Below are 23910 nucleotides of genomic sequence, written 5' to 3' on the forward strand. Positions count from 1 at the left end.
AAATAGAAATCTCCAGGAATGAAGGGTGCAAAGTGAAGACTGAGTCAAGTGGTAGTATTGTATAGAAAGTGAGAGATTGTTCCTCAGGTCTGTAGTTTATCCTCCAAAGAGAGTGGAATCAGCAGCTAGCAAGCATGTTCTATCAGAACGGAGATATCTGTATCTACAGCAAAACCCTTATGTGTTGGAGTGCTTTTCTTTCTCCACACATTCCAGAAGTGATTTCATCTTGCCCCCATGGCTTTCAAAAGCATCTCTGTGCCAGGGACTCCCTGGGGTATTTCTTTTCCAGACCTTTCTTCTGATCTTTAAATTTGTGTATCCATCTGTCTACTTGTTATCTTCATTTGGACGTCTAATAGACATCTCAGTTTTCACAAATCCGAAAATAAACTGTTAATCTTTGTCCTCACATCTGTTCCACCCTCATCTTTCTCCCTTTCAGTTGATGGCAATTCCATCCTTCCAGTTGCTCGGCCAAAACTGCAGAATCAAGCTTTGGTTCCTCTCTTTATTTTGTGTCCCATAGCCAGTCCTTTGGGAAATCCTTTTGGCTCCACCAATAACATATCCAGACCCCTTTTTATGACTTCTTCTTTCCCCCGCATTATTGTACAGGTTGAGCACCCCAAATCCGAAAATTCAAAATTTGAAATGTTCGAAAATCTGAATTTTTTGAGTGCTTACATGATACTCAAAGGAAATGCTCATTGAGGCATTCAAAAGAATGAAGATATTCCAAAATCCAAAAAAATCCAAACACTTCCGGTCCAAACATTTCAGATAAGGGAGGCTCAGCCTGCAATTGCCTCCTGTTTATTTCATTGCTTTAGCCCTCGCCATCCTTCACGCTTAACGCAGTAGGTGTAGATTGTTCACAACCCTGCATCTTCTCCCTTTTTCATTCAGAGTAAAGCCCAGGGCACCACATAAGCAGGCTCCTTGCTGCTATCCGACCTCATCTCCTGGTTCTCCTCTTCTGCTCTGCTCTAGCCACCCTGGCTACTCTGCTCTTCCCTGAACATTTCGCTCACAGCCCCCTTAGCACCTTGGCACTGGCTGTGTCTGCTGTTCTTTCCTTGTGGCTGACCCTTCACCTCCTTCCAATATTTCTGTATTCAGATGTCATCTTCCCAGTGAGACCTGTGTCTTCACACTGCCTCTCCTCTCTCCTCCACCTGCTCTGGCATCCTGGTCTTTTTCTCCCTGCCCTGCCCCCTCCCACCCCTACAGTGTTTACCCACTTGTAACATGCATGTAATAGATCGAATTATTCCACCTCTTGGTTATTGTCTGTCTCCCCTGTTAGAACGTAAACGTGCTTAGGGGGCAGAAATTTTTGTTTTTTCATCAATTTATTACAAGCCCTTAGATTAGTGCCTGGCACATAGTAAGTTCTCAATAAACATTTTTCAACTTCATTGAATTGCAGAATAAGTCAAAGGGACTAGCATTAAGGACAACAAATGGGATGGTTCTATACTGAAAAACAATACAGTTCACAGTAAGAGAGAGAGAGATTTGTTCCACTTAACTAGTTCCGTGTTATACAAACCAGCCCCCTGTATTGTGGCTAAAATGATATTATTATCTCTCACAGTTCTGGGAGTTGGTGGGCTCAGCTGAGAGGGTCTCACTTGGAGTCCCTCATGTGTATAGTCAGATGGTGGCCCAGGTTGGAGTCGGCTGAGGGCTCCGTCATTCACGTGACTGACTCCTGGGCTGGGAGCTGGAAAGTTGGGGGCTGCTCAAGCATCTTTCTCCAAGTGGCATCTCTACTTGGCTAGCTTGGGCTTCCTCACAGCATGGTAGTAGTCATAATTTCTTACATGGCAACAGGATTCCCATAGAGCAAGTGTTTCAAGAGGTCCCGGTGCCAGCTGCAAGTCTTCTTGTAGCCTTAGAAGCCTCAAAATCATTTTCACCACTTGATGTGGAACTATGATATGCACATACAAGGAAGGAAGGAATTGGTGATCTCCCTCTTAGAGACGAGCTACCACAAGGGTGATAAACTCCAGAAAAAATGAACTTATGAACAAAAGGTTATGGAAAGATGTAGTTTGAGCAGTATTGAATGATAATTAATAATAGTGTCTCTGGTCAAATTGTTTAGATAAGTCCTGACTTTACCACATACTGGTTGTCTGATCTTTTGACAAATTATAACCATTTGAGATTCACTTTCTCATCTATAAAATATGGATAAATAGACTTAGGTTACTAGACTTTTCTGCCATTAGGCATACTTTGGTGGGAAAATTTAAGACACATTTTTAAAGAGTATGAAAGTCAATCTAATCAAACTAATCACTTATATTAAGAATATTACATTTCTAGACATTATGGACACAAGTTAATTGTTGAAATAAAAGTAGAAACTACCAGTAATTGATGAGTCTACAGTTTATGACCATGGAGAGATGCTCATTCAAGTCTTTGGCCTTGAGTGCAGGCATAGGTAGTGAAAAATGCCACAAGATCATCCTATCCCTTAACTACTTGATTTGTACTACTACTAGGTATATATCTGGCAGTTGTCGTATATGTAAAGTATTACAAATGGATTCCTACTTTTGTTTACATTTCTATTCTTTAAGGATATTAATGTGAAAACTTAAGAAAAATTCCACTTCTTCTTTGGGACAAATTCAGCCACCATGTAAGGTATACTTTTTTAGCAATATTATGAAATGTTGGATGGCTTTGCTTAAACCAGTGCCAATTTCTGGGAAGGAAAGTCATGAAAACACTTTCAAAATAACCACTTATGCTTGTTGTTCTTACAAAGCAGCAGTTAATTTGCTTCTGATTATCTGTAAGTAAAGAATTTGGGGATTCTTTTTGAGATTGTTTTCTAATCTTATGCCAAAATATTAGTTATATTTGTTTTAGGTACACTCCTAGTTCATTAAAACTGTGGAATAACAAATCTTTCTTCCATTCATTTACCTTAGCCTTAGGAAACAAATATAATTAATTTCTGGGTTTTATTTTTTTTCTTTTACTTTATAATTACTGCCAAATTTCTTTCCTCTGATGGCTTAGTGTCGTAGAATGATTGCGGAACTAAAAGTCAAATGACCTGGGTTTTTGTTTTCTAACCTATTATATAATCTTTTGTCTAGTCACATAATTGTCACTATTGCACCTTCTTGAATGGCGTATTATAAGGATAAAATGAGGTAGTGCTTCAAAAGGGTAAAAAACAGCATTCAAATGCAAGGTGTTCTTATAATGGAAAGAGGATGTTTTTATTTTCCACACTTTTGAAGAGGTTAAAGATTTCAAAAATCTTTAAATTGTGCTGAAACCCTTATATCTGCAGTTGCCAACCCCCGGCCACGGCATGTTAGGAACCAGGTTGCGCATCACCACCTCGGCTGTGCAACCTCCCACCCCTGCCCCACCCCCGGTCCAAGGAAAAATTGTCTTCCATGAAACTTAGGAGGAACTGGGTCGCACAGCAGGAGGTGAGCGGTAGGCGAGCGAGTGGGTGAAGCATCCTCTGTATTTACAGCCGCTCCCCATCCCTAGAGTCACCGCCTGAGCCCCCCTCCGCTCCCACCCCTGGAAAAATTGTCTTCCACGAAACTGGTGCCTGATGCCAAAAGGCTGGGGACTGCTGCCCTGAATGATGCATAGATAGAATTTTCTGTACCTAGTGAAGAGTGGTATGATGTCTCCTCCTCCTGCCTCATTGCTTTAATTTTTTTGTAGTAGTCATTTTCTCTTTTTCCAGGTGAATGTCCTTATGTCCTCCTTCCCCTTCCTAACACCCAGCACCCACATTTACCCACAGATACTTTTTGTTTTTCCTTAAAAGGGCGCCACCATCAAGAAGGACGAGCAGACCGGGGCGATTGTTGTGGCCAGAATCATGAGAGGAGGCGCTGCAGACAGAAGTGGTGAGAGTGTGACTGTGAACTGCTTTGTGAGCAGCCTTTCCTGTGTGTAATTAGGAGGATAAAAACGTTTTGATGTAATACAGTGAAACAAGTAATAAGATACTTTTCTCTGTGCTGGAATGTGAGAACCTATTTAAACAAATTCATAGTGAGATAAATCTCACTCTGTAGTCTTAGCGTACACAGGCGTCCAATGTTATATAAGACTTGTTTCTGGCCGGGTGCGCTGGCTCAGGCCTGTAATGCCAGCACTGTGGGAGGCTGAAGTCGGAGGATCGTTTGAGGCCAGGAGTTCAAGACCAGGCTGGGCAACAAAGCCAGACCCCGCCTCTGTTAAAAAAAAAAAAAAAAGACTTATTTCAATGTTTCTGATTTGAAAAGTACTACTGAGAGCATGCAACCTTTAAGATAAATAAAAGTTATAAAATATTGGTAAGATGCATTTCTAGACAAAGACCAAGGTGCTGCTGTCATTTCTTTGCCAGCGTTACGCTGTGGTCTCTGATTGTTACTGAAGAGGCGCAGGGTCTGAAACCCGAGAAGCATGCAGTCTCCTTTCCAGTCCTTAGCTGTGTTAAGGGAGCCTAATGACGCTCTCGTCATGGAAACAACTGCAAGTTACATTTGCTTTTGTGGGTGACACTGCTAATGTACCAAATCATTATTTCTCAGGTCTTATTCATGTTGGTGATGAACTTAGGGAAGTGAACGGGATACCAGTTGAGGATAAAAGGCCCGAGGAAATAATACAGATTTTGGTAAGTTGTGAGTTCATGTTAAAATTGCAATACAAATAAAATTGAATGACTATATTTCTGACTTTTCACACTTGATTTGAAATACACAAGATTTGGATTTAGCAGTCCAGGGTTCAAATCCCAGCCCTGTCACTTAATCCCTATGTGTCCTTGGAAAATACCTTAATCCATTTGTGCCTTAGTGTTTTCATTTACAAAATGAGAAGAGGTAAATGTCTATCTGGAGTGTCTTGAAGATTAAATGAAGTAGTGTGTATGAAGAGTTAAGTACACAGCCAATTCCATACTTGATAGATGACATCTCCACTGTTGATGGTGACACATTTACCTGGTCTTCCTCCCACTGTCGTAGCCATACCATAGGCTATGAATTACAGGTATATAAATTAATTTAGATGTATAAAATTTGAAACTTGAATGAAATTATCTTAGGCCTTGACAGTATTAATCTCTAACGTTCATTTGTTAGGATAGAATGAAGGGAGAACGGTCCCTTTTATACATGAAAACATACTCTAACCCTACAGCTATTAAAAGAGATTTGAGTATCTCAAAACAGATCTCTCTTTATATGAAAATTTAGTATATGATTAAGATGGCATTTTAAATCATCGGGAAAATGATGGAAGTATTTCATAAATAGTATTGGGTTAATTGATGATTCACTTAGAAAAAATGAGGTCAGTCCTTGTTTTACACCACACACAAAAATAAATCCCCAACAAATTAAGTATATAAGTCCAAAAAATCATAAAAATTGCATGATAAAATGCAACATACAATTTTTATAATTATAAGGTAGGGAAAGGCTTTTTAATCTTAAGGTGAAATTCAAATAGAAAAATAAAGATGTGTGTACTAGAATTTAAAACTTACTATACAGAAAAAAGGTGTCATAAATAAACTTAAAAAACAAGTGGAATTGTAGGGAAAATACTTTCAATATATATGATAAAAGGCTAATATTTTAATGTAGAGTTCATAAAAATCAATAAGAAAAACGTTTACAGAAAAATCAGCAATACCTATGTATAAACACTTTACAAAAGAAAACATGTCTAAAAAACAGCGGATTGCTTGGAATTTAAAAGCTTTTTGATGCCCAAAGTAGGCCAGAGTACAGGCACATAGATATGTTTACATGATTTCACAATGGGTTAAATTGTTCTATTGAACTTTTGGAGATGTCTATTTAAGACTAGCAAAATTTTAAATGTACATACCTGTTAATCATGAAATTCAAATGTTGGAAGTTAATCCTAAGGAAATAATTTGATAAATGTGTATAAACTAAATTTTAAATATTCAGAAATTGCACTGATCACACAAGAACATTGCATTGGTCAAATAATCATTCATCCATGTGATGGATTACTGTGAAGTGATCACAATGGGTGATAGACCTATATGGCTTAATAATAATAGTAATAATAATAATAATTGCTAACATTGATTGAGCCCATAATAAGTGACACTGTTCTAAGGGCTTTTCGTCCATTCGAAAAACACACACACACAAACTAGAAAAATGAGAGGGGATTATAGACAGTACTTTTGCTTTCTCTCTGCAAACCTGTGCAACCTATGCGGTTCAGTATTACAGTATATGAATCTTAACATTTGTGAATTACTTTTATGATTAGCAATAATGATATTGACATTTTGAAATAAATCAACCCTTTATAAAATTCTGTTATTTAGGAGGCCTGGGGGGGCGGAGAAAAACAAACAAACAAATCTGTTGTTTATGCTATCAAAACCTTATTTTACCTAAGACGCTGTGTTGTGCCGGAGCTGCCTCCATGCACCATTGCCCAGCTCACTTCCAGTAACTTCATGCTGGTAAATTGAAACTGGCTGTGTTGGGAGTATAATACCAAGGAAATGGGCAAACAGTACACATCAGGGTCTTTTTTTAAAGAATGGAATCCTGGTTTGCCAGTACACCACTGACAGTGAGCCAAGAGAGATCTGTCTCCCCCTCTCTCTCCTTCCCTCCCTCATCTGTTTTAGGTGCCAGTTAGTCTGGGCACGGTGGCTCATGCCTGTAATCCCAGCACTTTGAGAGGCAGAGGCAGAGGATCACTTGAGGCCAGAAATTTGAAACTGTCCTGGGCAACATAGTGAGACCCCATCTTTACAAAAAGTTTTAAAAATTAGCCGGATGTGGTGCCACGTACCTGTGGTCCCAGCTTGCTACTTGGGAGGCTGAGGCAGGAGGATTGCTTGAGCCCAGGAGTTTGAGGCTGCAGTGAGCTGTGACACCACTGCACTCTAGCTAGGTGACAGTATGAGATCCTGTCTCTAAAAATAAAATAAAATAAAATAAAAAAACAAATGTGCCAGGTATTTAGTGCTTTTATGGAGTTTATAATTTAGCAGGAGTAACAGATATTAAGAAATAATGGCATAAATAATTAAGTATGGCTTTGATAAATGCTAACAAGAGAGAGAGAGACAAAGAGAGACTGACACAAGAGTATATTTAAGGAGATAGTCAGCAGATTTGTGGGTGGTAGTGTTACCTGTTTTAATTAAATTAGAATAGACAGTCTTCATTTTTTAATTAATCTATTACATTTTACTCACTAAATGGAAATGAATAGTCTTCATTGTTTTTTCCGAGGGGCACTGCCACTAACTGAATCACATATTAAAGTTATGAAACTGCACTACTGACACTGTAGGTATTTGTCCCAAAGAACATGGACGTAACTTAACATGGATGGAAATATATTTATTGACACATTAAAAATAGACAGGAAGTAAAAGTGGATTTAGGGGTTAACATTTTTTAACTTATTTGACAAACTTTAAAGCTTTCTTGCATTATAAGAATTTCTACAAAAATAGTTTCTTCAGTTTATTCTAACGGTAGAAACCCTGAGCTTGTAAATTTTTAGCTGCATTCAGCCTTCTACTTATTTCACCTTGTTTTTCTTTGGCTCTAGTTTTTTTTTTTTCTTTTTGAGACAGTCTCACTTTGTTGCCCGGGCTAGAGTGAGTGCCGTGGAGTCAGCCTAGCTCACAGCAACCTCATACTCCTGGGCTGAAGCGATCCTCCTGCCTCAGCCTCCCGAGTAGCTGGGACTACAGGCATGCACCACCATGCCCGGCTAATTTTTTCTATATATATATATTTTTTTAGTTGGCCAGATAATTTCTTTCTATTTTTAGTAGAGACAGGGTCTCACTCAGGCTGGTCTCAAACTCCTGACCTCAAGTGATCCACCCGCCTTGGCCTCCCAGAGTGCTAGGATTACAGACATGAGCCACCACGCCCGGCCTCTAGTTTTCTTATAGCCTTTTGTTTCTTCTGCTACCAGGCTCAATCTCAGGGAGCAATTACATTTAAGATTATCCCCAGCATCAAAGAAGAGACCCCACCCACAGAAGGCAAGGTGAGCATTACTTAAGAATGCTTTTGTGTATGTGCGGGAGCAGTAATGCTTTTCCATCTACTACATATCTGCTTTGTCACAACACATTTGTAATATTCTGGTTTTTAAATTATCATTTCTTGAATCGGAGTTGGGAGAACGTGGACCATTTCACATTTATTTTCTATCTTTATTCATCTGAAATGAAACTTTTCTTCCAGATGTTTATCAAAGCTCTCTTTGACTATGATCCCAATGAAGATAAGGCGATTCCATGTAAGGAAGCCGGGCTTTCTTTCAGAAAGGGAGATATTCTTCAGATCATGAGCCAAGATGATGCAACGTGGTGGCAGGCGAAGCCCGAAGGGGACGCCAGTCCCAGAGCGGGCTTGATTCCCTCCAAGCATTTCCAGGAAAGGTGAGCTAGTGGTACATAATCACGGTCTTTCTTCAGCTGACCTTTTGTTCTCTGCAAAATATCATTCCAGCGTAACTGCGATAAAATAAGCTATAAAACCTTGCGTTAGAATTCTTTATCCCCTGGGTTTGGATTTCTATTTTGTCTAACTAAGTATGAATGATGACCAAAAATAATATGACAGTACCAGATCACACTGGATTTTTGTTATGAAGCAAATGGAAAATAGCACATTAATATCCGAAACCCTGCTGATGTGAAAGGTGGAAAAAAAGACTCAGTTTTGGAGAGAGGAGAGAGAATTTACAAAATCTGAAAACAGACAATTTATTTCTTAATTTGAGCAGATTGCATCGTGTTCGTTTTTTCCCTGACTTTAAAGTTTTTTCTTAAGACACTCAATACTTTGGTGGTGTGTGAACCTCAGACGGTGCTGAAAACTGATAGGCGTGTTGACCTTCATTCCACAGGAGATTGGCTCTGAGACGACCAGAGATACTGGTTCAGCCCCTGAAAGTTTCCAACAGGAAATCATGTAAGTTTGTTAATGAGAATGCAGAGTAACCGAATCCTGCTGTTTATTTTTGACTGTGAGAGCAGGTAGTCGTGGCAGGACAAGGGATCCTGTTACCTTGCAGTAGCTTTGCATCATTTGTCAGGAACCAAATAGAAAAGAAATTCGTAGTGGGAATATTAATGTGAACCTTTTACAGAAAGGGATGATTGGGGCTGTTTATAATAAACTCACTCACTCTTTAAGGAAATAACTACTACTACTCTCTTTGATTTCTGAATTTAGGTATTTTATTAAATGTAACCTAAAATACAACTCTTTTATTTCTTCAACACTAGGAGGTTTGGGCAAGATACTTCTCAGTAAAGATCAGGGGAGAAAAAAATCTGCCATACCATTTTCTTGGACACAAAAGCAATTATGCCTTAGACAGATTATTCTTGTTCTTAATTCCCTCCTTATCCCCGAGTCATGACACCTCTGGCCTTTAACCCATCCATTTGGACTTACCACCAGACTAAAGTAAAAGAAAATGAGAGTAAGGAAAAGAATGATATATGACTACTGAAAAACATAGTGTGGATTTGGGTGCATTTTTTTTTCCTTTCAGCCTAACCTCCTATCAACTTTACTTCCCACTGCCTGTCTCCTCAAGTCTCCATCCCATAAATTTCCTACTTCACCTCCCCTAAATGTTTCATGGTTCCAGGTATTTTAAGAGGAAAAAAACCAGCCTTTTGTTTTCAGCATAGAAATTGTACATTAAACAGCGCAATGAGCAAATAAATGGCCTTGGAATTTTCTACCAACATCTGTTTTTAGTATTGTTGCATTTTTCACAGCTCCTGTTATTTCTGTCAGTTTGTGGAAGCTTATAGCCCAGGAATCACATTGTAAAGACAGCCAAAGTACAGTCGCATGTAAATCTCGCCAGCAAGCAAATACTGCAAGGGGAGCACTGATTCAAAAGCCTGCTTGTTCTTGCTACATTAAGTCTGGGCACAAGGAAAAAACACTTGTCATATAATGCCACATGTCTTATGACATCAGAAAGCTTAAAGTTTAACGAGAACATTGCATTGTTTTTAAGTGTGATGACTTTCCACCAGCCAACTCATCCAGCTGAAAGGAACTTTGAGGCATCCAGCTGACTTGCTCTGTGAGGGATTTTTAAATTGGGGACTTACACGTTTCTAATTTGGCGTATGTGGGATAAAATAGGTATAAGTTAAAAATGAAATACATGTGATTATACTTGAATCTGAATCTTATACTCAAATTTGAGTCGGAGGCAACTAGAAATTTACAATTTGATACAATAATGGATTTTTATTTAAAATTTTTTCATAAATGTATATGTGTTGCTTTAAAGAACTATACAAAAGGAATAGATTGTTTTTTCAATAGCTCTCCCAAACTGGTTTCTTATAGGTGTGTGCGAATGTGAGGGGTGTGGGGTGTGTGTGCATGTGTGTGTCCATGTTGTGTGTATATGTGTATATATAGAAGAATTAAATGCAATGGAGTCATTTTGTCTGTTGATTCACATAATTTATTTTTATGTTAATATTTCAGTATTTGGATTTGAGACATATTTTTTTCTAGGATTTATCTATCTCTACTGAAATGTCCTCATTTTACTAATTTTTAAAAAATTTTTGCTTTTTTTGCCCTTGAATGCCATTCAGAAATGTTTTACTGGTCTTCCTTTGTCTCTTTCTTTCATCCTTTCTTTTCTCTCTCCCACTTTTTTTAAAACTAGACTTTGAGTCTCTGAGAGATGTATTATTTTCAAAGAAATCTGGTCAAGATTACTCTAATTAAATCAATAATATATAGTAAACACAGTTTGTTCAGAGAGACAATGTATTTCTGTGAAAATTAAGTAGAAAGCTAATATCTTCATTCTCAAAGAATTGAAACTCCATTTGAAATTTCCTTGAATGTCATCACATAAACTTGAGTCATACAGAAATCATTGTATTGATTATGAACATTTTTAATGGCATGTAAAAGAACTTTAACCTATGTTTTGATAATGATTCTTTATATAACTAAATCTTTTAAAGGCCATCTGACTCACTGTTGTCTGGATTTCAATATTTGGTACTTAGATTCTTGGAATAGGAAGTTCATGTTATGACTTTGCTAAATCATAGAGTAATGCTATGAAGGAAAACAAGTTTATATAAAATTTTTTATTTTTATGACTTTGAATATTAATTCATAGGATAGATTTTTAAGAAAAGTTTCTGATTTAATGTAAAATTTCTAAAGGAAGAATAATTCTGTCATGTTGGTGTTTATAAGTTTATACAGTGATAAAAATTTTCTCCACTAAATTTTTACAAGTACACTTAAAATCTAGGAAGATATTGTCAGCGTTGGATTTGGAATATGAATTTAGTCACATTAACTTTTTTCACTAAGTGAATGATTAGTTGAGTAAATAATTATATATATATATATATATATGAGTGAAAGCTTCATGGACGTTGGTTCTAGAACTATACAAGTTCAGTTAATATCAACAAAGAAGTAAAAATAAAGAATGGCAAATCCCAGTCTCATCATCTTTGCATTTATATTTGTGCTAGAGCTTTAGTCCCTGGCTCCCAGGGAAGTATAGTCAAGAGCCATGATAATAGCAACCTCTTTGCGCTCTAAGTGCAGGTCATAGTCATCTTCGATGCTTGGTGATTTCCTCCCCTTAAGAATCTTGGTGTGTCTAGGCTGGGTACGGTGACTCACACCTGTAATCCCAGCCCTTTGAGAGGCTGAGGTAGGAGGATTGCTTGAGTCCAGGTGTTCGAGACCAGCCTGTGCAACAAAGCAAGACCTTGTCTCTACAAACAATTTAAAAATTACGGGGGAGTGGTAGTGCATACGTGTAGTCCCAGCTACTTGTGAGGCTGAGGCAGGAGGATCTCGTGAGCCCAGGAGTTTGAGGTTGCTGTGAGCTATGAATGTGCCACTGTTCTCTCACCAGGATGACAAAGTGAGACCATGTCTAAAAAAAAAAAACTTGGTGTTTCTAATACAAACTCAGAAAAAGGTTTCTAAAAAAAAAATATTTACCTCTTACCTCTTAAAATTAAAAATTCCTGAAAACAGAAACATGAACTCAATCCTAAAACATTCTTACAAACTTGATAGAGGGATTTCCCCCTCCCCCTCCCCCTCCTCCTTTTCCTCCTTTTTGGGAGAATTGCTTATCCAACCAAGAAATTTGTGAGAGAAATTTTTTTCCCTCTCTCCATCATCTAATAATAGGTTCTCCCATAATAGATTTGTATTAGTAATGCAGACAGAAGAGCAGCCTAGAAATCTGATAGATTTGCTTTGATATGACCAGCTTTTCGATTATTACATAAAAGATACAGCTTAAAGTTCTGAAAATGAGTAAAAATGACTCTGTCTCAAGTAGCATATAGAAGTAGTTTTTAGTGGCAGAAACTTGGCAGCTTGCATTTCTTGTGTTCATATAATTTAAAGTATTCTAATTTTCTGCTTATAGCTATTTTTATAGTTCAGCTGCATATATTAAAGCAATATGATACTGCCTAACTTTTAAGAAATAAACATGAATTTATTTAAAATATTGTTTGTTCCCTTTCTATTGAAATCCAAGTATATGAGTTAAGAATTGTCTTTCTAATAGCATAAACATTAATTTAACTCTTAATATCAATAGGATATAATTTATATTTAAATCCAGTGTATATGGCCTTCAGAAAGGAGCAAGAAAAAGCTCTTATTCATTGGTGTATTTTACAACAGAATATTTTAGAATGATTTTTATTTATAGTTCTTAGTTTCCTTTTTTACTTACCAAAGTATAAGGACTTGAAAATTTCTAATACTGCTGATTGAGTATTAATTTAAAATTTTTAATATTTAATTATTTTTTTACAAAATAGGTCTCAGAATTCTTATAGTAAAAGAAACAAGAATGCACAATTTTTTGACCTTTTAAATATCAGAAAGCAAGAAAACCGTAAAATATTTTATTTTGGAATTCGTGTTAACCAGTTGTGATTGTTAATATGCAAGTGAAAAGAAATGCTTAACTGCAGCCAAAGGATATACATATAAACAAGGTGTAACCTAGTTCATTCAACAACCTACAGGAGAGCTTAAACATTGTCTAAAATAATGAGTTCACTGTACGTGATCCCAATATTTTGGAAGGTCTAACATTTAAGACTAACATATAACAGGACTCTATGGGCTGTTGTAATATAACTTTTTAAGTTGAGTAAACTCTTTCCTCCTGTGTTCTTAAGTAATGTTTGTTTATTATTTTCACACATAAAGTTAATTCAGAAATAAGTAGATTGCTTATGTTGTTATATTAAGTTTGTGTGTCTAAAACTTTGTCAACCATTTTTTAAATATTGGTGGGGTTTTTTCTAAACAGAAACACATGAGGTTTTAAAAAATACCTATTTTTTTTCCAAGTACTTACTAATACTGTTTGGAAGATGCCAAAGTTCAGAGTTTGTGTGGAAACAGGTGTAGGTGCGATAAGTTGTATAGTAGCTTTCACATCTAAGCACTTACATGGCTCGTGGTCGAGGTGAAGGCCTTGCCGATGCAGTCGCTCGTTTCAGTCTCCGTACTCGGGTTCTCGCACGTCTGGAGGTGTTGCTTCTGGCACACTGGCAAGGTGGGTGCTCCTGGTCCTTGCACATGAAGGGTTCTAAGCCGTATCGTCTCTTGTGTTGTGTCCTGGGGACCCAGTGCAGTGCCATGCCAGTAAGAAAGAGTTGATTAACTCTCGGGGGTCTGGTCTGTGGTCGTGGATTATTCCAGACTTTTAGGAGAGATTACAGGGTCGGGGGGCGGGGGTGGATTTAGGAAAGTGGTTTCCAGTGTGGGGATTTTACCATGGCCACGTGAATGTAGACACCTTTTCTCCCCTTGTCAGGAGCGTCACATGCACTCAGAGTGGCGTCCAGCAGAAAGACATTCAGCTGCCTGCTGTGCAGAGCTTGTCACGCACTCTTCACAAGAGCCTGTCCAGTCGTTTTTCTGAAGACAGCACGTTTATCTCTTTGAGACCTTCTTGGCCTCCTCTCTGTGATTTTTCTAATTTTCTTCTCCTGCTCTAACGTGCTTGAATGTAGCAGATGGTGGACTCCCGATGATACTGGGGAAAGCAGCCGGCCTCCCTGGGAGCCCCTGGCAGGAGAAACTCCCTTGGGTTGCTGAAGCTGCAAGGAGGGGTGGGCGGTGGGGGTGATGCCAAGTCGACAGAAAACTTGGAGGAAACATCATGTTCCTCTGCCTCTCCCCTGAAAATTTCCAGTCTGACACTAGGGTAATCAAAAAATGATTTTGGCCAGGCTCAGTGGCTCATGCCTGTAATCCTAGAACTTTGGGAGGCCGAGGCAGGAGGATCACTTGAGGCCAAGAGTTCAAGACCAGCCTGGTGGGCAACATAGTGAGACCCTGTCTCTACAAAAAATAGAAAAATTAGCTGGGTGTGGTGGCTTGTGCCTGTAGTCCCAGCTACTTAGGAGACTGAGGCAGGAGGATCACTTGAGCCTAGGAGTTTGAGGTTTCAGGGAGCTATGATGATGCCACTGTACTCCAGCCTGGGCAACAGAGCAAGACCCTGTCTCCAAAAAAAAAAATAAATAAATGAATGAATAAAAAGTGATGTGATAGCCTAACACTGAGTTAAAATCTCAGACTCCAGAGCCAGAATGCATGGGTCCTAATCCCAGTTTTGTCACATCCAAGTTTGTTGTCTTGTTTTTTTCTTTCTAACTTCTTGGTCTTGAGCTCTGTCTCTGGGCAGTGGCTATAAACTCCAGCCCTGCCTTGGTGGGCCTCCAGGGGAGGTGGTCTTGGCTGTTGACAGTGGGACTTTCACAGGATACTTCTTTGTCCTGGTGGAAGGCCTAATGCCTAAGTGTCCAACTGTGACCAGGCATCCATCTCACAGAAGTTTACACTGGCAGACACCCTTGTGGCTCTTGTCTGACCTGTGTCTGGTTTATTCCCAAGATAGCCACTCTCTAGGAAAGCCCTGACCAGGAAAAAAGTTAGGTTCGGGTGTGTCAGGTAAGACACAGAGGAGGCCGCTCCATAAAACACATGCAGCAACGGAGGCAATGTGTCACTCACAGACCCCGGACAGAGGAGGGCAGCACGCCCCACCAGCCAATGGGAAGGAGGGAGCTTTTGGGGATACACACACTCACCAGCGAGGGGGGAGCAAGAGAGAGAGGAGAGACCTGTGGGCCAAAGCCTTTATGGGGTCCAGGGTGTGAACCCCAAGCAGGTTTCCCCACTGCGAGTTCTAACCGGTGGATTTACAGTCTTAGACTTTAGAGCAAGTGGGCACCAGCTCGTGGAGTCCCGCTGTGACTGAAAGGTGGTCACTGTGGCATATCTGTGAGGTCCATGTGGGGTGTGGGTGCCAGGGGATGAGTCAGATAGGCTGTATCGATGTGTCCCCTAGGGAAGTGGTCACCAGCAGGCCACTGTATGAGGCAGATACCTGAATCAACCACCTTGAGGAACTGGGAGGAGACAGAGACCTGGAAACTGAGTCAGGGGTGACTGAGCCCTGCTCCTGGAATGAGAGAGTCAAATCTAGATTCACAGTGGATGCCAGAGCAATATAAAATTATAAGAATTCACTCCAGATTTCTTCCCATCTGTAAAATGGTGATAATAGTACTGGCCTCATAGAGTTGTTGGAGAATTAAATAATTTGTGCATTTAACGTGCATAGCACAGTGCCTTCCGCATAGCAATAATCGTGCAATTATCCCAGCTCTCTTCTGAGATCAACCTTTTATTTTAATGTATGTTTTTTCCTCTTTGTCCAAATATGCTAAGTCTAAAAAAATCTGTGCCTTTCTTTTTTCTACTGGATGTCCATTAAGCATGGAACTTGCTCCTGGGTGTGTGTGTGGTTTTAGCATGCTAAAAAATATTGCTCTCTTCCTGCTTGAGAATTGTATGCAGAAATAGTCTTCTGCAAATTTATGTAGCATGTTCATGACCTTTTATTAGAATATGGAATATACGTATACTATCCATAATATAAATTATGGATTGGCATTGGTGTTTTAACATTTTGTTTGTTTTTGTGACATGGCTTTTACCATTTGATTTCCATGACACTGAATCTTTTATCAAGGGTGCAGTATTCAATCTATTCTATTGTTCCTATCAAAAAATAGGCTGTGTGTTTAGTAATCCACTTTATAGGAGAGCATCTGAGATGTCACGTTTTACAGTGATCAGTCTTATATCCACCATATGCCCACCTAGATGCTTGGCTTAGCCAAGCCACATCACATAGTTTATTTTTGTTTTCTGACAATTTATTTCAGATGTACAGGACATTTCACAGCTACTAAGACATGTACATAAATACAGTTTCAGCTCGGGTGACTCATAACACGAGCCTGAATAATAATTATTTGCTTGTCCTATTTGCTAATGCTGGCCAAATAGGATCAACACAGTTTGAGGACCCATAGGTATTTGAAAAGTAAAAATACAATAGTGTACACTTCCCTGGAAGTGTTTTCTCTGGCCCCCATTCTGTATGTTGGAGAGATCAGCAGGCTAAGAACTGTTCTGATCACTCCTGTTCGCTCTCCAAGGTCATGTAGTAAAATATGTTCCACCTTCACTCATGGTTAGATTTGTTTCTGTTATATTTCTAGTACTTTTTCCACCCTTAACTTAAAGTGAGTCTCCTAATACTTTTGAATTGCTATCTAATAATTTAGGAATTAAGATTACTTTTTAAAATGTCTTTCATCAGATAATATAGACAGAATAAAAATAAAGGTTTCTGCCTGAATCATTTTATATGTATGATAAATTTGTTAGAATATTGTTAAATTTACAGGATATTTAGACATTTTAAAGGCAAAATTTGTTGCTTCAAAGGTCCTTTTTTTTTACTATTGATGTTATCATGAAATTTCTTCAAATTGTTGAACAGATTGATTTATAAACAAAACTGTTCTATGAAAATAAATAATCAGCTTATTGAAGGTATTTTGAAAAAGTGAAGTTCTTTTGTGATTATTTTTCCCTATTTGGTTATTTAATAACTATATGAGGACTGTACTTTTACTACGTAAGTGTGTGCATTCTTTTTAGAACAAGACTGCAGTACAGTCTAAAATGTAGATTTTTATAAGTTCTCTTTGTTGACTAATAATTTTGAAACATTTAAAATACATTTGTGTTTTTCCTTTGGCTTTTCTAAGATGAGGAAACAGTTGAATGTGGTAGGTGGATTTTTTTTTTTCTTAGATGCAACATCTTCGTACTTTAATTGTATGTTCTGCACATTTAATCATTTCCTTTCTTGTTTTCTTTGTGCTTCTCAGAGGAAATTAAAGGTACATGTATAAAAGTTTCCCTGCAAAGCCTAGCAATTTTATTTAGTGCACATATGTGTAGGTTTAAATTGAATATAGTGAGCAGTTTATAAATGTCCTCTGTTGTACATCCAAACTTCCATCTTGACATCACAGTACCAAAAATTGTGGTTTGACTTTGTTTTAGAAAGAAAAATTTTTTTTTTGCTTCATGTAGCAGAAATATAGAAGGTAATCTCAAATAGTAAATTATGTTTTTATCTCTGTCATTGGCCTAAAATAAAGCTGAATGAAGAAAATAGTGTTATTCAAATATATTGACAGACCCATTTTGACATCAGGATGTAAGGAGTACCTTCTCAACAATTTTATTTCTGCACAATCTATGCTGGTAGTTCTAGAAGAAAGAGGCCTAAAATAATAATATGCCACTACTTAAATTAAGTTTTTAAGATATGCATAGCCTAGTATTCCCTAATTCCCAGAAATGCTAGCCCATTGCTTATGTTAAAATGTTTTTATCTGTTCCCTTTTTTAAAAAACAAAATAAAAATAGCAGTATTATTCCTTTATTCCTTTCCAACATGAAATCTCTTCTTAACAATAGAAAGGGTATGTTTTCATCGTAACCTTTCTGTCTAATCCAGTGAGTCAGAATAAGTGCTGTATTTTACCTGTTATCAAAGATCCTGATTTACAACAATAAATTTACTTTGGGGGGATCAAGTGGCATAATTTTCTTAACTGCAAAAGTATAAGCCCCACAGACAAGTATTTTATAACTTTCTTAGAACTGCATCAGCGAACCTCTGAAGAAGGTAGAAAACAACCAACCAACCCTGCATGGTGTTTCAAAATATTACTCTAAACTTAAATATAAAACAAAAAGTTTTATGTTTAAGGGTGGCATTGTGAGGGCTGTCCTATGCTGTGCTTTACAGAGTTATTTTAAGTAGTTTATTTTTTGCATCTGTGGCTGGGCTTCTAACTGTTCTGCTTTATTTCTTGGCTTTTGTTCTGTGTGCTTTCACACCTCATCCAGAGGATGCTGACTGTGCTGGTAACAACAGTGGGACCTATATAGGTGAGCACTTGGTCGTGGAAGAGGATTTCTTTCTTTCCGTTGCTTTCTCTGAAATCATCACATTATTTTTTTTTTTAATGAGCCAGTTTTCATCGGCATGCTCTGAAATTCAGTGGGAAGGTGTGAACCTTTGTGTTAAACAGGCTTAGTGGGCTGAACACAAAGGATTTCCTAGTGTGCTTGGTTATTACGTGCCAGAAACTTTCCAGATGCCATATCTTTGATAGAGGGTGAAAAAGCATCCTCTTGGCACTAAGTCATTTTACTCAAGTAACAGTATCCGGACTTTTCTAAATTATCTGGTTAACTGTGAATTATTTAAAGCTTCTAAATAATTTTTTTCTTCTAAATAAATGTTTGATTATGTTTTCTTATGACTTTGTATTCCCATAACCGCCCCCCCCCAATAACCATTGACTGAACAGCTTCAAATATAATTAAGCCTTATGATTAACTTTATAATCTGTATTGGAAGGGAAAATCTCCAGTTTGGACATGCCAAGGGATGTTATAAACAAAAGCAAAAATATATTTAGAAGTTGTTAAAAAAATCAAAATACCGTTCACCTACATTTCACTTCTGGCCTTTCCCATCCTTGCTGTGTGTAAGCATCCTGACGAGTTCTCTGTTTTTGGTACTGAGAGGTGACAGTGTAGAAACACACGTTTAGAGATCAAATACTTCAGCCCCCTTATTTTAAGATTAATATTTACATTTGTGATGCTATCTCCTGGTTATTAAAGAAATGTGCCAGATACCGTATTTGGCATTTAATATGTATTATCTCTAATACTGTGAGGTTGGTAGTATAGTACTCCTCTTACAAAAAGGAATCTGGGGCCTAGGAAGTTTGCAGTATTTTCCTAAGGACCTACAGATTGTAAGTGGTGCATCCTGGATTCACACCCATATCTGTGTAGGTATAATACTTATACTCTACCTTTTATAATTGCTGCCCTTTGATTTTTCATTTTACAAAACAAACAAGAAACCCTGTGCAGAAATAGGAGTATTTCAATTTTTAGGCTAGAGAAAATCTACAAAGTGAGAATTGGATGATGAGAGAGTTTTTAAAATTTTATTAATTCTTTGCTCATTTTAGAACAAATACAGTGTGCCAAATACCCTCTATACCAATTAACACCTCCCCTTACATCCTTGGAAACTTTAATAGCTTAAACATTAGGCATTTATTCTCATGATTTTGTGCTCAGCAGCGTGGTTCTTCTGGCCTGGGTCAGCTTGGTGCATCTGTGTGGTCTAGTATGTTGACCGGGGTCTCGTTGGTCTGTGGAGGCTCAGGTAGGTGATTTCTTTGTTTCACGTAGTCTTTCACCCTCCACGAAGCTAGCCCATGTAGTGGCCTCGGGGTTCCAGACAGCAGCAAAAGAAAGCAATTTCCAGTATGTAAGTGCTTTTTAAGCTGCTAGTCATATCATTTCTGCTAATATCCCATTGGCCAACATTACTGCCATTCCAGGGTCAGTGTAGAAGGAAACTGCCTGAGAGCTTGGGTAAAGGAGATGTGAAGAGGTGGACAGCTACCACTGCATGCTTCTACTTCTTTCAAAAATAGAGTGTTACCTACTCACCCTAACTCTGGGGTTTATGCTAGTCAATTATCAGGCAAGGATGTACACATCCATTGGATAACTGTGGCATAAAGCGCTCTCTGCTAAGTGTCATCTAAAACGCTGTGGTTCAGAGAAGAAGATGATCATCTCAGCCTGAGGCCATCAGGAGATGCCATTAGAGCGGGACACCCAGGGTTAGGTGGAATTCTAGTTAGCAGCAGGGGATACAGGTAGAGGAAATAGCATGACAAGAAACGAATGCTGCAGAGCACAAGACATATTAAGTTGGGCCATATGTAGATGCTAGGGCTGGAAACTTATTTTGCTACTTGATAATTTGAGATTATAAAAGTCAGGCTAAGTAATTTATACATTTGTTAAAATTTGCCCAATTGTTACACTCAGCATTACTCTTTGTGTAAAATTTGATCCAAAGAACAAAAGAGGGGTTTTTAATCCATCTCTCTTCTAGTATTTAGGAGCCTATAAAATGAATATCTAATCAGTAGATAGAAATTGAAGTATAAAAGCAGAGGGGTGATCAGCAATGTGGGTTTCTTTAGAGGGAGTAAAGAAAATGAGTTCTGATAAAACGCCATTAGATCTGGCAACTCAAAGTCACTGATAACATCTGAGAAGAAATTTTACTGGAAGCCAAATTGTAAGGTTGTCAAGGAGTAACAGAGTGGGCAAGGGAAGAAAGATAGCAGTTGAGTTCAAGGCACGTTTTATAGTTGAGGGTGGGAGTATTTTATTGGGAGAGAATGACACAATCATTTTTGTAGACAGTGATGATGGAGCAATGGTAAAGGATTGGGTATCTGAGGTGGGAAGTAATTGGTAGAACAAAGCCCAGATAAGACCAGATTGGATGGAATTAAGACTGTGGGAGTGCTTTAGATAAAAGAATTTGGCATCAGCAGGTGAAGTTAAGCATGCAGACATCCATGACCCAGCAAAATTATTTCTTTGGAAAAGGCAGAGAGTTTTGTGCTTCCAAGAGGCCAGTTACATCACCCAGTTACAGATGAAAATAGAGGACCCATCGAGGTAGAATGGGAATACCATGAGTTGTATAGTCATCCATATCAAACTGGTGGCTCACAGACACTGCAGGCTGCTGCTGTTGTTAGACCCACAAATTGAGAAATTTCATATAAAACTATCTGGCTCCTTTGGCAAAACAAAAGGTTTGACCACCCCAGGCCTTCATTTCCCCATGTTAATAATTAGCTGGAGCTGAGTTGCAACCGACTTCTTCCCTGGAGAGCCAAAGAGCTCTCAGTTCTACATCGTCCCTGCCAATGTAGAGACAGCATGTCGGTTAACACTCTTTACGGTTGTACTGGTGTTTGTATTACAGTAGTGAAGTATTGCTTCGTATCCATATTCTCAACTATGGGGAAGTAAAAGTAACCCAGGAGTATTTCAAGAAAAATGGGACAGCATGTATGTTTCTTGAAGGGCTGAATGTTGTGCAGAATGTGTTCTAGTTGGCAGAAGGCAGCTTAAGATTGTTCTTTGTGTCTGGTGTCGGTAGGCTTTTGAATTTGCAAGCCCTGATTATAGAGTGCAGCTATTCATTCCATTCGACTCCTGGTCTTAGAAACGGTAGTTTCCTTTCTGTACTTTACTGTGGCAAAGGGAAAATTTGGCCAGTGTGTTTTAACATAGGTACATCGTGACATTATTTCTTCCTGGTCTAAATACTTGTTGAGCGTGTGCAGCAAGAGACCACCACAGGTTCATGCACCTGGAAGTTCTGCCCCCCCCTCAGAGTCCACAGATTGACATGTTATTCTCATCCGAAAAACAGAAACGTCCAGAATAATGTTTGACCAAATATCTGAGCACTGCGGCCTAGCCAAGTTGACATAAAATTAACCATCACGTTCTCCTATGATACCTCACGTATATCTATGGTAATTATTGCATTCAGGAAACATTTTCTTTTTAGAGATTTGATATGTCTTTCACATCATATGTTTGCCACCAAAAAAAAAAGCAATTTAAGCAGTATAAGTCAACCAAACAGAATGGGTTTGTAACATTTTTGTCACTTACCACGTATCATGGAAAAAAATCATAGTATTCTGGGATACCTCATATCCCAACAGGTGCCACCGCTTCCTGGGTACGTTGTGGTGCTACTGGTTTTAAAGGACACTCTGGTACACAGGATGGGTCTGTACCCATCCTCGGCACACGGCACATTTATCGGTTCTAGGACAGTTCTGGAAAACAGCCAAGGGAGGTCCTAGAAATTTGGCCTTCTCATGAGGGCTTTTCCAAGGATTACTCAGGAGAGTCGGAGTCCCAGGCTTATTTTAGGACCTTGCCCTTGCCCAGCTCTTATTTACACGCCTCGTGTCTCCTGAGTCCACAGACAGAAAAGGAAAACAGACGTGACCTACCCTACAGACAGAATATCCTTGGACCAAAAATGGGACTGCCCATGAGTGAGCCCCTTGTGGAGTCCTGACCACTATTGATCTAAATCAAGCCAACAGCTCAGTGAAGACATCTGATTATTTTCACTTTCTGTAAAGTGCATAAAATCAAGCACAAAACAGCATATATAAGTTGGCCTTAACCTGATGACAGGTTACATTTTGAAAAATATATTTCACATCAAAATGATCTAAGTTGATACTTTTGAAAAAAATAACATTATGACACTCCAAGTTTTAGTGTCAATATTTATGAGAATTATACTTTAAAACCATATTATATAATCTATCATTGATATTAAAGTACACTGTGTGGTATGATATTTAGTGACCTGTAACATACCTCATTTCTTAGAGGTCAGCATATTTATCAGTAAAAGGAATTTGGCTATCATTATTGGAAGGAAGGAAAAAGCTCACTGACAAGGCAATGTAAGTTGTTGTATGTACTTTCCGTAAAATTTTGTAATAATAACATGAAGGTAAATTGATAATATGCTATAAATATGAATTCCAGCTTTTGAAGTCAAATCTCTCTAAGTAAAAGGCTGCCTATAAATAAGGATTGTCAAACCATGTATTCTACATATATATGTATATTATAGGCATCTATATGAGTTATGAGAAGTAATTTATTTCCTGCTTTAAGATCTTGTAAATTGCATTTAGCTCTGGTGGGTGGTGTGGAAGTCAGCGTGTCTTTGGCGTCGGCTGCCACAGTGCAGTTGCTTCTGGGTGGTTGAACGTCAGCTTTAGAGACTGTCGCTCCTTTTTCTTGCTGCAGCACAGAATAAATAGTCCATATGAGGGTAATTTTTTTAGCATTTCTGAGAATTTCAGAATGTTTTCCTCTGGTTAATTCACGATCAAAAACTTGTTCTAATCAATTCACAAAGCACCACTTACCATTAATCTCTTTTCTAACCTACTTTCTTGCAAATGGTTTCTTGAAAAATCAATTTTTCTCCACTTTTGTCCTTTCTCTGGAGTACTTCATGCATTCTTTTAAAACAAGATCAGTTTTGGAGTTACTTAAGTTAAGACTGTTCTTTCTGTTTAACTGAAGGGTTTACCATAAAGTTAAATAAAAACGAAACTGTCCATTTGGTGTTATTTCTTTTAAATGCTGTTGTTTACTCATCTCTGCTATGTGTGTTTTCCTAATCCTATTTCTCCCCATTCTTCTGTGTTGAAGCACCGTTGATCCTCAACAAGTTACATTGCCTAAATCTAGTAAAGATTTCCATTTGTTCCAATAGTCAGTCATTTTATTAAAGAATGTTAATGTATGTTAAGTACAGCTATGTCTAAATATACTGCCTTAATATTTTTCTAAAACATAAAATTTATGCAAAGAGAGCATTTAGAAGCATGCTTTCAAAAGTGGTACAGGTTCATTCTTGAACACGAAAGAACTCTGCATAATCTCAACATGTCTGGAATACTACTTGGAAATATTT

At 38.2% G+C, this 23910-nt stretch overlaps 1 protein-coding gene across 5 annotated transcripts in view; it reads left to right on the forward strand.

Annotated features, from left to right (window-relative positions):
* Window positions 1-23910, forward strand: part of MPP7 (MAGUK p55 scaffold protein 7) — a 210289-nt gene that overhangs the window by 149519 nt on the left and 36860 nt on the right. For 4 of the 5 annotated variants that reach the window (XM_045533134.1, XM_045533150.1, XM_045533127.1 and 1 more), the window contains exons 7-11: window positions 3827-3908; window positions 4581-4666; window positions 7993-8067; window positions 8268-8464; window positions 8935-8999. In XM_045533134.1, the coding sequence (XP_045389090.1) occupies window positions 3827-3908; window positions 4581-4666; window positions 7993-8067; window positions 8268-8464; window positions 8935-8999 (505 nt within the window). The remainder of the gene's footprint in view (window positions 1-3826; window positions 3909-4580; window positions 4667-7992; window positions 8068-8267; window positions 8465-8934; window positions 9000-23910) is intronic. The other variant, XM_045533155.1, reaches the window with a different exon arrangement.

This window comes from Lemur catta, chromosome 1 (genome assembly GCF_020740605.2).
Source record: "Lemur catta isolate mLemCat1 chromosome 1, mLemCat1.pri, whole genome shotgun sequence".
In the NCBI taxonomy this organism is placed as follows: Eukaryota; Metazoa; Chordata; class Mammalia; order Primates; family Lemuridae; genus Lemur; species Lemur catta.